Here is a 15928-nt window from a genome sequence, read left to right as displayed (position 1 = left end):
TTCAGTCTACATTTGTACTTTTACGGAAGTAAAGGAGTTGAATCAATACAGAATATATGTACTGGACAGTACAGGGTGAGTACAATCGCCACATCTGCTTAAAATGTATTTATTTACATTTGGGGAGGGGGGCGGGGCCATTTAGGATTTTAAAAAACTCGGATAGATACTATTTTAGATTTATTCTCATTTCTAAGCGCGAGAGTGCTTTTTACCGTTCCTGGATAGGTGTGGGGTCGTAGCCTATGATTTAGAACATGGTGAGCCGTGCGCATGCGCAACCGCTCCATGAAAAACATCTTCACGGGCATTTCGCGCTGACCTGGTGTTCCGAATAACATACCGTCGACAGATTCGGGGTAGGTAAACGAACCCCGCATTGTAAATACACCGCATTCTTGCAACCGTGCAAATAACAACCTAAATCAACACGTGTAGTTTGGAACATGGCATCCGGAGGTATGATGCAGGCAGCGATGCTCCTGCTGGCGGCCCAGCTCGTCCTGTGCCGCGGCGGTGCTGCAGATGTGGACCGGGAGACAGGGACGGTCATCCCCGCAGAAAGTAGGTGCTTTTCATCTTGTCTCAATGACGACCCGGTTCGGAAAAATAACCTGCAGTGGTGACGACTGGTTTCCGTACGACGTCGTCGGAACATACTACGGCGTAAAGTAACGTACGGCGAGGTAACCAAATGTACTCGTAGTCCAAGTCGAAACGGGTAGTCGTCTGTCACTAACCCCCGCTAATGCAAGCGGTAAGTCTTAATTACAGTCAGTACTAGGATGGGGAAAAAATGTTCACGCATGAATTTAAAAAAAAAAAAACAAACAAAAAAACCGTCAGCCGGTGGTAACTGAGGGTGCCTTCTTGTACCGCCCGATGACGCATTCAGTACAAAAACGGACAGAATTTCAGTGTAAAAAATGTCGAAAACCGAATCCTACGAAAACTAGAGCATAGGAAAACCGAGGTTCCACTGTCTACATAATGATGGCGACTATACATTCATATGTCATAACAGCCCCCCGAGGGACACCATAACTACCTTGTGGCCTGCAACAAAAATTTGTTTGACACCCCTTCCTTAGTCTGTCACTAAAATATGCCAACATAGTAAAGTCATAATTACAGTAAACGTTTGTATGAAAAACACTTCTGGGCCGTAAATAATTCCCCAAAACAGAGGGTATCGTGGTAAGTGAGCATCTCTACATGTGCCGCGTGACGACGTATTCTTACACAAGACCGTAGTCTATCACTAACCAATGCCAACACAAGAGTATTTTATATATATTTAATATCTTAAATACAGTAAATATTTGCATAAAGAACACTTCTAGGGTGTTTGTAAGATCGAAAACTCCCGCCACCTCCCACCCCCCTCTCTTTTCCTCCCAAAGAGGAGAGCTTATGAATATTGAGTATGAGCTAAAGATAGGAATAATAAACCAATGCTGTCGCTTTTCCAGGTCGCCCATGCGTCGACTGCCATGCGTTTGAGTTCATGCAACGGGCCCTGCAGGACCTCAAAAAAACTGCTGTCAGCCTCGACGCCAGGGTATGGAGGACCATCTCATTCATCGCAGAAGAATATTGCATTAATGTTCTGTCATCGCTCTGCATGTATCAATACTACAGTAGATATAGTTTGAAAATATTAACTCTCAAAGGTATCATTTGTTTTAAACGTGAACTATCGGTGGGCAGAGGTGGCAAAAGTAAGTACTCATAAACTGCAGTTAAGTAGAAGTATTGTGTAAAAAAGAACGCTGGTAAAAGTAAAACTACAGTCTCCAAAAAGTACAATTTTTATTTTCTGTTCATTACAATGGTACCTTGACATTTATTTTTATGCTTGAAAAAAAAAATGTGTTCCCATAGCACTCGTTACGCTGTGGTGCTTCTTTGAATTTGTTGGGCTAACGTGTGCGTGGTGTTTTTTTGTGCCACAGACGGAGACGCTGGTGCTGAGGGCGGAGACGAGGGCTCTTTGCGACTGCATGCCCAGCTCGCTGCGCTGAATCCTCACAACGCGGACGGCTCTTCCCAAATACTCTACTCATGTACAGCGATTCTAGACTCCCAACACAGCGGACACTTTATTTTAAGCTCGTCTCATCGCCATATGCTTGGAATTGTTTCTTTTAAAAAAAACAAAACACAGATGTCAAGTTTTTGGGGTGAGTCCTTTTCATCAAATAAATTTTTTTTGGGGGGAGGGGTGGGGGGAGGTTGAGAAAGAAAACTTGAGAAAGAATCCACTCAGATTTGTTGGACTTTCCTTAGCACAGCACTGTAGCATGAATTCACAGCACCTTTTTGTAAACGTAGAGTGTATGTATAGATTTTGAGGTGACATGAATATTGATATGTAACAATTGTTTATCCACAATGTACTGTAACATTCACTGGCGGTACTCAAGTTTGCAGTGGAGGAAAATGTGACAAGTGTGTGTGTTACTGTCACCGTTGTAGGTTAGCGTACAAATCAAATAACGTGAATATTTTGTCCCTGCGAAGGTTTCTGTGTGTGGGCGAGGAGGACTGGCCAAATAAAATGTGCGTACTTACTGTTTTTCATTGGATTGATTTACATTTTTGGGCAAGAAGTGTTTTTAATTAGAAATATTTACTGTAAGTATGACTTTACTAACGCGCTAGCATAGGTCAGTGATAGACTAGGCCTGGTGTAAAAATATACCGTCTCGTGGCACAAAAAGACACGAGACTTACTGCCTTACTTATTGTTTTTCATTTGAATGTTTTATACTTATGGCCTGAGAGTGTTTTTCATACAGCTATTTACGGTAATTATGAAAGTACTACTACATTAGGATAGGTTAGTGACTTACGTGTAAAAATACATTGTCACATGGCAAAAGGAGGCACGCTCAGTTACCGTTAAACTTAGTTTTTCTTTGCATCGAGTTATATTTGTGTTTTTCATAGATATTTAATGTAGATGTGACCACGAATGTGTTAGTGATCAACTACGGCCCAATGTAAGCATACGTTGTCACGCAGTACAAAACGACGACATGTTCAGTTACCGCAGTACTTCCTAATTTTCCCATTTGTGAGATTTAACTTAAAATGCAACTCCTCAAGTCCACCACTAGAGGGGGTCAGTAGACAAGGGGTGAGGCGACGTCGCAACGATGCGCCATTCTCCCTCCCGGATGGATGCAATGCAATGGATCCTCCTGAGGGGAAATAGACCTTTAGCTCTATAAATAGACCCATAAACTGAAAGCTCAAGCGCCACCTGCAGCGGCCTGGCGGCAACAACGTCACGCTCGTGGCCCAAAGTCAAACCACCATGTCGAAGTGAATTAAGGAGCTCATTTCGACAAAAGCAGTGCTTTGCCGCCATCTTGTGACATGCTAGTGCTCAGGAACTGTTTTGAAGTGAATTGAGGAGCTTCGTTTGGACACAAGTAGTGCTTTACTGCCATCTACCTAACTTTACACGACATAATATTTGTTGAACTTCTAGCCTAATACCATTACAGAGTATATTATATACGTGGAATATATGATCAAATTTGTGAACATTCTGTTTGTTCATCAGTGAGTAGATTACGGTGACAGACACAATTAATTACGGCTTTAATATTTGTTTACTGGCTCACATTCACATCTAAGGTCTATATGCCCTGTGATTGGATGGCGACCAGGTGTATCCCACCTCTTCCAGTTGCTGTTGAGTAATGGTTGCATTTTCCCACGAGAAGAAGGCAGCACTGATGACCACTGGGAAACTACAGTTTGGATCGCCATGTGTCCAAACGTAATTGCACTGCTACAGGTAATGATGAAAGGTTATGGTGTGTTTGTGTTTGAGAGAGCGAGAGAGAGATAGAGATATAGAGAGAGGGAGAGATAGAGAGAGATGGAGTGGGGTGGGGGGCGTCACTGTGTACTACTTGCGTAAAAGTGGCGCGGGGGCGTGGAATCACTGCAGTGCAGCAGTCATCTGATGGCGAAGGATGCGCAACCGGGAACCACCTGAGGGCAACAAAGCTCCTTTAATACATACACATATATATATATATATAAAATGTCGATTGGGCTTTTCCAGCCCCTCTGTAAGGATCATGAATATCAATAAAAAAAAACGGAGAAATCCTAAATTCCGTTTGACGCATGATCACGGATGTCGAGTTTGCACCCCTCCCTTCAAAACGACCCAAATACGCACACACAGGCTGTGCGGTGCTACGGATGCGATACACAAGAGAGAGCTAGGGGGCCCGCACGTCTCTCCTCCTCCATCAGCATCTCACGGCTTCCACCAATCGCGGCGACGAGCGGACCTTCATCCACACGCCCTGCCCCGCCTATAAATACAGTCGGTGGCAAGCCGGCGAGCCTTGGTCGCCAGAATCGCTCAGGGTTGCAGTAGAAACCCCCCTTCCTCCTCCTTCGTCTTCTCCCCATCCATCGTCTCTTCTTTTCATCATTTGGATTTATTTTGAAAGGAAAAGCTGCACCGTACTCGTTGGGGGGTCTACTCGGCGGCCACTTGCATGCATTGTTCGTCTCCCAAAATGGTTTGCGAGACTAAAATAGTTGCGGACGAACACGATGCTATACCCGGGAGCAAAAAGGAGCCCATGATGTGGAGCGCCAGCGGCGCCTCGTCCGCGTCCGGCGAGGCCAAGGACGTGAGGCGGGACGCGGTGTTCATCCGCGAGTTCGAGCGCGGCGACCAGGAGGAGGTGCGGCGCATCTTTTACGAAGGGATCATGGAGAGGATACCCAACACGGCGTTTCGGGGACTCGGTCAGCAACCCCAAACCCAGTTTTTGTACGCGCTTCTCACAGGTAAGCAAGCCCCCGCCCTATCCCGTTCGCCTTTTACGCATGCGCGCTATTCGTACGTGAATGATTCCACAGGTGTTTGACGCACCGAGTCGAAATTTGTTGCAACAAAAGAAATGGGCGGCCGCACTGCGCATGCGTGGTAACCGGCGGCCAGGCTTGCAGATGAGGCAACGACACGGGCCTCGCCTGAAATGAATGAGCAAATTTGCCAGCCCCCTTAAAAAAAAAAAAAAAAAAAAAAACTCAGCCCACGACCCTTTTTATTCCAAAATTGAATTCACAGTTCCGAAGCTTTTGTGCTCCCTAGCGTCAAAGCTGTGCACTCAGTCTCACATGCAATCGTACAAAGCAAAACTAACACCTGTGCAGTCTATTTTGCCCATCGAAATGATGATATTGTTCTGCCGTGGATTTGTTGTCGACAGTACAAACTCAGCCGGAATCCTAATGAGGACAAGCGGGATCAAAAATGAATGGATGGCCGAAGCAAAATTGACCCATGGGTTAGAGTTAGACCGTGTGTCAAGAGCGGGGATAAAATGGGTTGTTTTCAACACTGGTATGCAGCAGGTTGTTCATCATTTGAGATGGAAATTGAACCTAAAGAGAACTAGCATTGTAGAAAATGGATGGATGAATTTGTTGTCTTTCTGTGTCTCAAACTTGTGATTCTCTCTTCTGACAGGTTTCGTTTGTTTTTCTCCCATTTCTCTGCAGTGATGTGCTTTTTCATGACCAAATCCCTGACGCTGGCCTGCTGCGCGCCGCTCGCGCTCATGGGCGCACGTTATTACTACAGCGGGAAAGTCATCCACAGTTACCTGGACCACGCCTTGCACACGGACATGGCGGACATAGAGGCGTATTACATGAAGCCCGCAGGTAAGACTCGGGGATCAGAGCGGGCGTGGGGGGCTCTTATTGGGGTCATGTCCAGCTCCACCAACAGGTTTTTAGAATGAAGGACAAACAAAAACAAAACAAAACACCCGCTGACACGTGTGTGTGTGTGTGTGCGGTCAATTCGCTGCCCCTCCTCCCAGCATTTTTCCTTTTCCTTCCCCCAACTTGCCTGTTCTTTTGAAGGTCGGGATTACCAATTGATTCCTTAGGGAGGAGGAAGAACTGCATGGCTCGGTATTCAGGCTTCAATGGTCCTGGACAATGCCATGTAAACTAGTGGGGAGGGAGCACTTGAACCTCAGTTTTGCAGTTATCCGCCACGGTGAGGGTAATTTTAGTTTATTGGGGTTTTTATTGGGGTCACGCACAACAAGAAAATAACTTCAGCATGAAACTTAGTGATAAGGTTAGAGCCAAAAAATAATGAATGCATGCATCTTGATGAGTACATTTTGCTATTATGCAGGACACGGTTATCTATGAAGGTGGTTATTAAAATTTCCTTGGTGATTCACAAACCCAAAAGTAGGGCTAAGTTTTATGACCTCAAAATGTCATAGTTCTTTTTCAAAAATCTGATTTTGAATTGTTCGAAAAAGCAAATGACAATATCATTCAAAACATCAAAATAGTTTTGCACAAGCACCCTTCAGAGATTTGCTGTATTTCTTCTAATACCAAAGTTTTTTTCAGTCATGTAGAGTTAGTTTTACAGATGAGGCAGGCAATCTCGGCAAAATATGATCAGTTTGGAAGCACATACCCGTCCCTTGGGTCAAAAGTTTCCAACATGTGGATAAATCACTGCTTTTCCAGTGTATAAATGCTCACCATTTCCTCGTCAATGTTTGGCACAGTTGACTTCACGATTGCCTTCCACTGGGCTCCTTTCTTGTCCTAATATGAAAAAGATGGGAAAAAAGTCGCGAGAGGAAAATTCTCTAAGTTGTAAACCGTGACTGTGCTTGTGTAAACTAGCTCCACAGTAGTGCACAACAGCAAGGACGCACTTTGAACTCAAACTATTCAATAAACTTAAATTCATTGATAAAATGGATGAATCGCCCAAACCTACCACAGAAAGCCCAGTCAGTCATAGTGGACAAAAATCATGGGACAGTGTCACACAGGGGTCTTTTGATCATTTTCTTGACTGCACTTGTGTAAAAACAAGCTTGTCTTTGGACTCAAGACTTTGCGATGTGACCCATAGCTCACAAAACAGTTGCCGTACGCATGCGACACAGAGAGAAGGGGCTTACGAAACATGATTGGAAATGCCTCATACGTACCCCAGTGCTGAAAGTTGGACTTGACCGTTGTGCAGATGGAATGCAACAGCAGCTGGCCCAAATGTCCTCATCTCCTTCCCCGTGCTGTGGGAGCAGTGAACCCACAATAGGCCAATCGCACAATCAATAATTGTCATTCAAGGGGTGATTTAATAACGAACCTTCGCCGCAAATAGCTCAAAGAGTTCTCGTCACACGGGAGCAGCCCAGTGAGGAGGAGGTGGTTATAATAGAATGTATAATGGCTGTGTGTGATACACGCACACTCTGCTTAATGAAGGGTTCGTTATAAGGCCCAGAGTGTGAGCGCTTTGAGAGTGGGAGGAGGAAGTCCAGCAAGTGATGAATAAATGAACATCTGCAGGAGGAATCGCAAAAGCTGATTATATTAATGGTTGTGTTGGATTTGCCTGCAACCTTCTGACGGCATTACAGCGGGAAAGCCTTTTGAAATCTGGGGGGGGGGGCACAAAGAACAGGTTTAAATAGGGTAGGAGAGAAAAAAGAAAAAGAACAGAAAAAGAAAACAAGGGGAAAGAAAAAAAGAAAATATATGTTTTACATTTGTGCCTAGTAGCAAGGAAAAAAAAGAAAAAAAACAAGAAAGAAATGAAGAAAAATGAAGTGGAAAAACAAAAACAGAGCAAAGAAGAAAAAAGGAAAAAAAATTCAAAATAGAGTAGCAGGAGAAAAACGGAAAAAAGGAGAGGGGACAAAATGGGGAGAAAGAAATCGTTCAAATCCTAAATATCAATATGTAGACACGACACTCTCTTTTTGAGCTGCATGCCTACGGCAACGCTAAGCTAGGAGGGGCAACATCAGCATGTTCCGTGTGTGTAGACGTCAAGAAAACCATAAGACCGAGGATGCCGGTACATTGTGCTGCATACGGTTGCGTACAATCTCATACAATTACAACAAAGGAACTGGGAGTAACCTTTCACGGGGTAAAAATATTTTTTTCCCAAATGCTATGTATTGATAGCACAACCGTTGGCTCAACCGTTGGGAAATGAGCAAGTTAAGTTACGATTTCATTTCAATGTCCAAGCATTGCCTTTGAGGGGAACGTCGACCTCCCCAACATGGTCAAGTTGGTTAGCCGGACCGCTAAAGCACGCTGGCGTATCTAGTCTCCATATTTATGGTTCAAATAGAGTAGGAGACAAAAAGGGTAAAAGGAAAAAAGAGAGAGAAAGTAATGAAAAAACAGGGGGACAAGAAAATATGGAAATAAAAGGAGTTCTAGGAGAAAAATAGAGGAGAAAAACAAGAGAAAATTAATGGGAAAAAAAGGGGGGGAGAAAAAAGGAAAAGTTCAACAAAAAATGGAAAAATTTAAATAAAATAAAATAAATAAATACGAGGAAAAAATAATACCAAAAGTTTTAAGTAGAGAAAACATTGGGAAAAAGACAGAAAAACAAGAAAGAAAAAGACAAGGTTCACTTAAAAGCGGTGTTCAGGCTGATCCGCCAGACTACGAAAACTATGTGGATGGGGACTCGCCATGGCAACCACAGAGATGCTATTCTAAATATAAGTCTGTTAAGCAACTACAAGCATTTCAATGTTGCCAAATGTCCACCTTGTTGCTTTATTGCAGTTTTAATAAAGTCTGCTTTTAATAATAGGAGGAATGTGAAGCCGCTCATTAATGTTGCATTGCCGTCTTTCTTACCTCCATGGGAGCTGCTGCTTTAGCTGCTTGAATCAATACAAAACAATCCAGTAAATTGCAGATCCAGGCCTGATTGAATTCAATAAAAAGCATTAAAAACACTTCCTCCTTGTAACTAGCCGCAAACCACATCTGACATCTTGGTGTAAAAAAAACAAAAAACGCCCCCAGTGAAGCTCTTTGACCAATTGCACCGCTGAACAGTGGCATGCACACAGTAAAGTGTAGCGTGTCTGTAAAATGTTTCCATAGAAGCCGTGAGAGGCGGGAAAAGAAGGAAAGGGTTGCGGCGATGTGTAATGGGTGGATGGATGGATAAAATGTGTTTTTTTCTTCACTCACCGTCTTCCTCCCTCTGATTTATTTCTTGCTTGGAGATCATCAGCATTCTCAGTGTCCCCTCCCCCTCTTCTCTCGTCTCCATCTGCCCCTCCCTTGCTCAGGATGTACGCCCTCCGAGCCATAATGGCTCCTTTCAAGACTCCGGAACCATATATTTGTCTTGTAACAGAAGACATACAGGTGAAAAAATGACATGAAGACGGATTGGAGGACATTGAATTTGTGTTGCGTTCAAGAACAAGCAGTCGGTTAAAACGGCAGCTTTCTCCAAAGTGGTGATCGCAGGAAACGTTGAGGTGATGACAGTTTTACTGTCAAGCGAAACATAAAACTTACTGAGAGTGACCATATCCATGTCTGTATTATGCCCCCAGGTAGCCAAGGTGCGCATATCAAAAGGAGCAGCACAATATCCATTGCATCATAGCAAAACTGTTTAATTCTTTACACTGTATTCAATTACCTCATTACTATATGTTTTCATAAAGTACACTATAACAGGGTGGTATTATCATTTAAAAAAATTACAAAAAGTTGTTTTTTCGAGAGGTTGGAACAGATTAATGGTATTTTGATTCATTTCAGTGGGAAAGATGATTTGAAATATGAATGTCAAGAGTTGCTAGAGTGGTTAAGGTGGAGCGTGGAATTAAATTTGTAAGTCAAGGCACCACTATAGTTTCTTCATTTTAGGAAAGTGCAACATCAATGGTTGTATCAGTATTTCTATTTGAGAACAGTGTGTGAGTACTTTTGCCACCTGTGCGTCCCAGGCTCCTGTTTCTGGGTGGCAGTGCTGGACGGACGCGTTGTGGGCATCGTGGCGGCGCAAGGCCGCGAGGATGACAATGCAGTGGAGTTGCGGCGCATGTCGGTGGATTCTCGCTACCGCGGCAAAGGCATCGCCAAGGCCCTGGGTCGACGTGTTCTAGAGTTTGCCGTGCGCAACAACTACGCGGCGGTTGTCCTGGGCACCACGGCGGTCAAGATGGCCGCACACAAGCTGTACGAGTCGCTGGGTTTCCGGCGAACTGGCCAGAGCGAGGACTACAGGCTTCCCGGGATGAGCCGCTCGGCGGCGGAGAGGCTGTTCTTCCAGATCCGGTACAGCCGGTACCGCCTCCAGCTCCGTGAGGAGTGAGAGGTAGAGAGATGGAGGAGAGAGGGACAGAGAGAGAGTGTGAGTGAGAGAGAGAGAGAGAGAGAGAGAGCGCTTTTATTTATTTTATTTGACATAATCACTAACTTTAAAATCAAGATTTATCATCGCCAAACACTTCCATTGTTGTTGCTTTTTGTAGTATTGTTTTACATTTCAGAATTTTTTTCCCCTCTCCATTTTTGTATAATTAATCTTTTTTGGTACCATTTTGAATAGAAATTAGTGGCAGCATTTCCATGTCCCTTTGCTGCCAAGACCCCGGAATGATCAATAGCCCCATTCATCACTATGACACAGGGAGGGACTGGGTGAGGATGGGTGTATGTGGCTTCCTCGATCATGTTGTTGTGCGATTGTGTGCATTGTTCACACACATGCACATGACACTTTAGTAGCACAGTGAGCGAGAAAGATGAAATACAGTGAGCCCTGATTCAATCACCTACTCGCAAATGTTTACACTACAACTATTCTCAACTGAACTCTGGGAAGCCAAGGAATAAAAATGGGTTTGGGTGCTTGTCAAGTGTGCACTGGGAGGTCGTTCTCAGCTGACCTGCAGCACCAGGGCAGGGGCGTACACAAATAGCAGAATCTTAAAATTAACTTTAAATTGCACAGGAAGCCAGTGGAGGGAAGCCAGAATTGGAGTGATGTGCTCCCTCTGACGTGTTCCAGTCAAGAGGCATGCGGCAGCATTTTGAGATTCGCTGAAAAGCGCACTGACCTGTAAGTCCCTGCTCCTTTTAAGGCACTATGTTAGCGGAGCAGTACCCGTAGCTATATGTAATGAACGAGAGTATACATATCACTCGTCAGAAACACATTTAAATGGGTAATAGGAAAGTAGTAATTGGTACGTTCTTGATTACATACATGCCAGCGTCTTCATTTTTAGGGAAAACAAATCATCTGCAAGCCATTTATTTTTAGGGAAACATAAGATGAGTTTGAAACGATATTCAAGTGTTTCTGGATATTGCCTATAGAGAGTCCATTTTAAACCTTTTTAGGGATTGTGCTTATTTTTTTCGCAAATGTTTGCTATTTATGATAATAGTGAAGGTTCACTGTATTGACTGTGTGGCCACACATTGCATCGTCCCAATTGCCCTATGTGATAGGTCGATATAACGGAAAGGGCGGAGTCTCACACTATCTGAACTGAGCATACCGCACACCTTCTGTGTCACCTTTTAGCACACCAGTAGAGTAGGACAGAGACATTTAGTATGCAAAAACAACAAAACCAATTTCCATAAAACCTTGTCAAGAGGTGGTGCGTGACAAGAATCTAAAGGTACAGATAAGGAATATCTATTTTCTACATTTTTTACCAGTTGCAGCATGGGGTAGCGGTTAGCACGTCTGCTGCACAGCTCTGACCATTGGGGTTTGAACTTCAGCTTTGGCTTTCCTGTGTGGACTTTGGATGTTTGCCAGCATACCCGGAGAAAACCCACGCCAGCACAGGGAGCCATGAATCTCAGGCTTCCATCCGCATTCTGAACACATGCATGTAGGATGAATTGAAAACAAATTAAAGTCTTCGTTTAACTTAACATGCATGTTCTTGGAATGTCGGAGCAAGCCGGAGTACCCGCAGCCGGACAACTGCAAGGCAGATGTACTCAGCTAAAATCTAAAATCACACATTAAATGCCTGTTGGGCAAAGACACAACAACTAGCAATACCTACAAATCTTCAGCACAGGAAAAACAGATTCCCTTGTCTTTACATAGCAAAGCCAGCGATGTTCATCCCCCCAAAAATGTCATTAAATCTTTTATAAAAGTCAACTAAAGAAGGGGGAAAAACAAGAATAAAATACACAAAAACCTCATAACATGACCTTCCTTTCTTCCCATTTAATGAGTCTGTCTGCAACTCTGTGCCCTCCCCCAAAAACCTTTGACCTTCCTTGTCCCTGGCTTCACCCATTCCCACCATTTCTGCATGAGCTACATAGCCTTGCTGCACTGCTTTGATTACGTCATTTGAAGCTTGTTGGGACACACGAAGGCACGCACACACAAACACACACACGCATTCAACCCTTATGTGTGTTTGTGTCTGTGTGTGTGTGTGTGTGTGGAGACTCACCCAATGCAAGACTGCATCTCGCCTGCCAGCCAAGCAAAACGCAGAATGCAAAAGCAATGCAATTTGGCATGCCTCTGTCCCAAGTGTGCTGGAAAAAATAAATGTAGACAACAAATAATTCATATATATTTATATATGCCTGCTATATATAATTATATAGAGACATATGAAAATGTGTTACTTTTTTTTTTTTTTTTGAAAATGTGTAACATTTGCATGTAATATCGTCCTCAAATTGTAAAGGGGATTTACTCAGAGCACACAATTTAGAGTGAAAGCGGTTTTGATAGTGAGTGTAAAGAAGCAAGAAGATGAAGTGGGTTTGGTTTGCATGGCATGTTTTGCCCAAGCTCCAGCTAAATACCTTAACATATGTACTCTATGTCGAGCTCGAGCAAACAAAGCATCCCTTATTGTGATCCTGACCTATTTGTATGGGATTGGAATATCTTCAAATGTTATATCGCCATGCTAATGTGGTGTACGAAGTCTCGTTACCACCATCGCGCGCAGTATGAATGTTTAGAGTAAGAGGCAGCCTTGGCAGAGTTGGGTCGAGCCGTTTACACTGCATGCATGATGACATTTTAAATGTTCCTCATCTTGAGGAACGTTCATCGCGGTATATTCTGAACAAAGCATTCAGAATGCCTTATGCAGTGAAATAAATAAAAGTAAAGTTCAAATGACTGAAAGGCCTAAGTAGCTTAAAGGTGATTTGGAATTGTAAAGTGCACTAACTATGATTTTATTTTTATTTTTTTAAATGTCTGTTTACTACAACCAATTCATAGCAGAATGTAGAAAAGGTTCTATATGCAACTTCAGAGTGCGTGCCGAGGTTCTGCTGGTGTACAATCTCACCTTTCTTATGTGGATTTTTCAGGATTTGTTTGTTTTTTCCCATTGGTTGAGAAGGTATGCTGCATCGAGGCCCCTCCCGTAGGAGGAGGCCCGTTTACTTGAGTGCTTTAGGACCCACAGATAGCAGACACGAAGACACAAATTGCCAAAGTTAAAGCTGTTTTAAATCCTCCGCAGTGGCCAGCAATCACGTTCAAAATCCAATTGTTAAATACAGCTCAGCAGTTTCTCATTTGTACTCCAAAACAGCACACATATACCGATGCTGTGTGTGTTTTTACTCTGATGATGTCAAGGGGTGAGCACCCATAGGCATGAATGTAAACTGCTGACATGAAGCTTTTTTCCTTAATTTCACTTTTGAGGGCACGACAAGAAGTAATAAATACAAAACATTAGACATGAGGTGTGGTTGTAAATAGCTCTATTGCCACAATTTTGCAAATGTGTTTAATTTAGGGCAATCTGTCATTTGAATGAGTTGCATCCCAGAAGAAGACCGCGACGTGGAATGTTCCACCTTCTGAAGAGGGCGAAGGAGCAGTGGGGGAAAACAAGCATGTGTGGGGGGTTTGGGGGTATGCTGCAACGAGGAGGACATGGACTCCCTCTCTCTCTCCACCTCTGGAGAGGAGCTAGCTTGCTTCACTGTGGCCGACACAAAAAGGACTCACTCTGGACTGAGGCCACAGGTGCCAAGAACACTTCAGCACTTGTAGCACAACCGTGTCTTGTATTACAGTCCAGGTTTTGATTGCTTTGTTTTTACAGATAAAGTTTGTATTCCAGACAGTCATCAGCATTTACTCAAGACGTCATTGCATGATGTATTACTCATACTGACCAGTGGCTGTTTTTAGAAGTGTCCAATGCCAAATGTGACCGTGACTGCTGCGTTTTTATTCTTTATGTGGCGATATTTTATCGAAAAAACTATTATTTGGGAAAAGTCCTGCCCATGTGCCATTGAATTGAGCAATAAAAACAAGTAGGCAAAACTACAACATACTTTACACACAGATTTTATCATAACAATGCTGCAATGACGACATTTATATCCCTTACACAATACCACTCATGCTTAAGACTTAAGGGGTGTTTAATTGTACAATGAAGTGATTTTTTTTTTCTTTTTAACTTTAATGTCAGTGTATGCACAGATGTACAGTACCTCTGCATATTTGTACAAATGTCAATAACAAGTGGTGGAATGAAAGTATGAGTCCAAGCAGACAGGAAAGAAGATGGCGTGGCAGCACCCTGAACATGCAAAGTCGCTTTATAACGACCACTTTGGTCACACTGTTGAGGATAAAACAAGCCAAAATCTTGACTCACTTCTTGTTTGTAGATTGAATTTCTAAGATAGTTAATGTAAAGCTGTATAAATACATTTCCTGTAAATAGTATTTGGGGGTTATTTTTATTCACTTTGTAGCAGAAAATGTACATTCAAAGACACGCAAATTATATTTTAAAGAGATCTAGGGCACCGATTCTTCAGTAATGATGGTAGTAGTGATAGGTTCAAACCCAGCCTTCCTTTTCCTGCCTGTCTGCTTGAATTCCAGAGATGTCAAAGGTGAGCTCAGCACAGTCAAAAAGCACTGTTCCACCTCAGTTTTACCATCAGTGAGATGCCCTGTCATGACTGCTTTATGTTGCTGGGAAACAGCCCCGCACGCAGCGCTGCGGGGAACTGCTATGCAGCCACGCTGTTCGGAGGCAGGCGGGTCATCCAGATGGCTGCGATAGAGGAGTGGAAGGAGGGACTAGCTGATAGATGGTGGGACGCGTGGGCTTTGGGGGATGGGACTGAGGGAACTTTGTAAATGGGGGTTAGGGGGAAGCAGTTGAGGGGGTGTGGAATTTGAGAAAAGGGGCCCGTCATCACTAGAGGCAATGAATAAATAGCACCTGAGGCCTGCTGACTCGTAGAGCTTATAAAAGGGGATGCATTGGGAATACAATCCAAAGCACAGTTATTTGGGAATAGCAGTGGTGAGAGTTCAAGAGCTGGTCTGCCTCAACCAGTGGCTGGAGTAATAGCTGTTTTTTATTTTTATTTTTTGGTTGAGTTGCTTTAGTTCCCTGTCTGTCCCTCATGCTGTACCACCACACTGAGAATACTAGCTGTGATAATGAACCAGTTTTGTTTTCTTTTTTAAATATATTTTCAACTGGAATGCTGTACAGGTGTAAAGGTGGGATTCCATGCATTATGATGAATGTGGGTGTACATATATTGTATCAATTAAAACATGCTTTAAGCTTGAACACGTTTACACCGTGGTTAAAGTTTTTTCATTTGAAAATCTGCATTCATCACACAATTATATCTAAGTACTCACACGTTTTACAGTTGCCATGGCAGCATGGCGAGGAAGCTCTTACTGTTGCCCATGCCAACTGGACCATTCTTACTCCTGACATAGTAGGTCGGTATAAAAGAGAGCAAAAGTCAAGTCGTTAACTTCATTTCCATCCATCCTGTTCAGCATTTGTATTCAAATGAGGTCAAGTAATTAATTACGAAGCATTATACTGTAATGTCAGTCATCCTGGAGAATGGTTTTGCAAGTGTGTTTGTTCTACCTGTCTGACTTTGGACACCACTTCTCCAAAAATGTAGCGAGCCCTCGAGAATGTGCATATGCCGGTCTCACGCTCCCCTCCGCAGGGGAGGAAGAAGGGGGGGGCGGGGGTCCACTCTTAAAGCAACAGAACAATGAGAGTATAGAGGACCA

General features: G+C 43.4%; 2 protein-coding genes and 2 long non-coding RNA genes across 4 annotated transcripts; 2 read left to right on the top strand and 2 right to left on the bottom strand.

Annotated features, from left to right (window-relative positions):
* The first annotated feature begins 132 nt into the window (after positions 1 to 132).
* Positions 133 to 2574, top strand: nicol1 (NELL2 interacting cell ontogeny regulator 1). The gene is made up of 4 exons (XM_061669121.1): positions 133 to 359; positions 439 to 564; positions 1473 to 1561; positions 1956 to 2574. Exons 2-4 carry the CDS (start codon positions 447 to 449, stop codon positions 2022 to 2024), a joined length of 276 nt encoding a protein of 91 aa, XP_061525105.1. The 5' UTR covers positions 133 to 359; positions 439 to 446; the 3' UTR covers positions 2025 to 2574.
* Positions 2575 to 3944: 1370 nt separating this feature from the next.
* LOC133398063 (uncharacterized) lies at positions 3945 to 7100 on the bottom strand. The gene is made up of 3 exons (XR_009767747.1): positions 7026 to 7100; positions 6565 to 6630; positions 3945 to 4011 (listed from the first exon to the last, which is right to left on the bottom strand). It is a non-coding gene; the product is annotated as an uncharacterized LOC133398063 (long non-coding RNA).
* Positions 4374 to 12466, top strand: nat8l (N-acetyltransferase 8-like). Its single transcript, XM_061669657.1, has 3 exons — positions 4374 to 4830; positions 5548 to 5712; positions 9825 to 12466. Exons 1-3 carry the CDS (start codon positions 4533 to 4535, stop codon positions 10190 to 10192), a joined length of 831 nt encoding a protein of 276 aa, XP_061525641.1. The 5' UTR covers positions 4374 to 4532; the 3' UTR covers positions 10193 to 12466.
* Positions 12275 to 15888, bottom strand: LOC133398062 (uncharacterized). Its single transcript, XR_009767746.1, has 3 exons — positions 15777 to 15888; positions 15533 to 15607; positions 12275 to 12405 (listed from the first exon to the last, which is right to left on the bottom strand). It is a non-coding gene; the product is annotated as an uncharacterized LOC133398062 (long non-coding RNA).
* Between the last annotated feature and the right edge of the window lie 40 nt (positions 15889 to 15928).

Source organism: Phycodurus eques, chromosome 23 (assembly GCF_024500275.1).
Source record: "Phycodurus eques isolate BA_2022a chromosome 23, UOR_Pequ_1.1, whole genome shotgun sequence".
NCBI lineage: Eukaryota > Metazoa > Chordata > Actinopteri > Syngnathiformes > Syngnathidae > Phycodurus > Phycodurus eques.
Note: the sequence above shows the minus strand (reverse complement) of the source record. Positions and strands in the feature narration are given on the sequence as shown.

What these genes read in the sequence shown, in the direction of transcription:
- nicol1 (XM_061669121.1), top strand. Translation starts at nt 447, where the DNA reads ATGGCATCCGGAGGTATGATGCAGGCAGCGATGCTCCTGCTGGCGGCC. An exon ending in GACGGTCATCCCCGCAGAAA is followed by an intron (nt 565 to 1,472) that starts GTAGGTGCTTTT and finishes TCGCTTTTCCAG; the next exon opens with GTCGCCCATGCGTCGACTGC. An exon ending in CTGTCAGCCTCGACGCCAGG is followed by an intron (nt 1,562 to 1,955) that starts GTATGGAGGACC and finishes TTTGTGCCACAG; the next exon opens with ACGGAGACGCTGGTGCTGAG.
- nat8l (XM_061669657.1), top strand. Translation starts at nt 4,533, where the DNA reads ATGCATTGTTCGTCTCCCAAAATGGTTTGCGAGACTAAAATAGTTGCG. An exon ending in TTTGTACGCGCTTCTCACAG is followed by an intron (nt 4,831 to 5,547) that starts GTAAGCAAGCCC and finishes ATTTCTCTGCAG; the next exon opens with TGATGTGCTTTTTCATGACC. An exon ending in GTATTACATGAAGCCCGCAG is followed by an intron (nt 5,713 to 9,824) that starts GTAAGACTCGGG and finishes TGTGCGTCCCAG; the next exon opens with GCTCCTGTTTCTGGGTGGCA.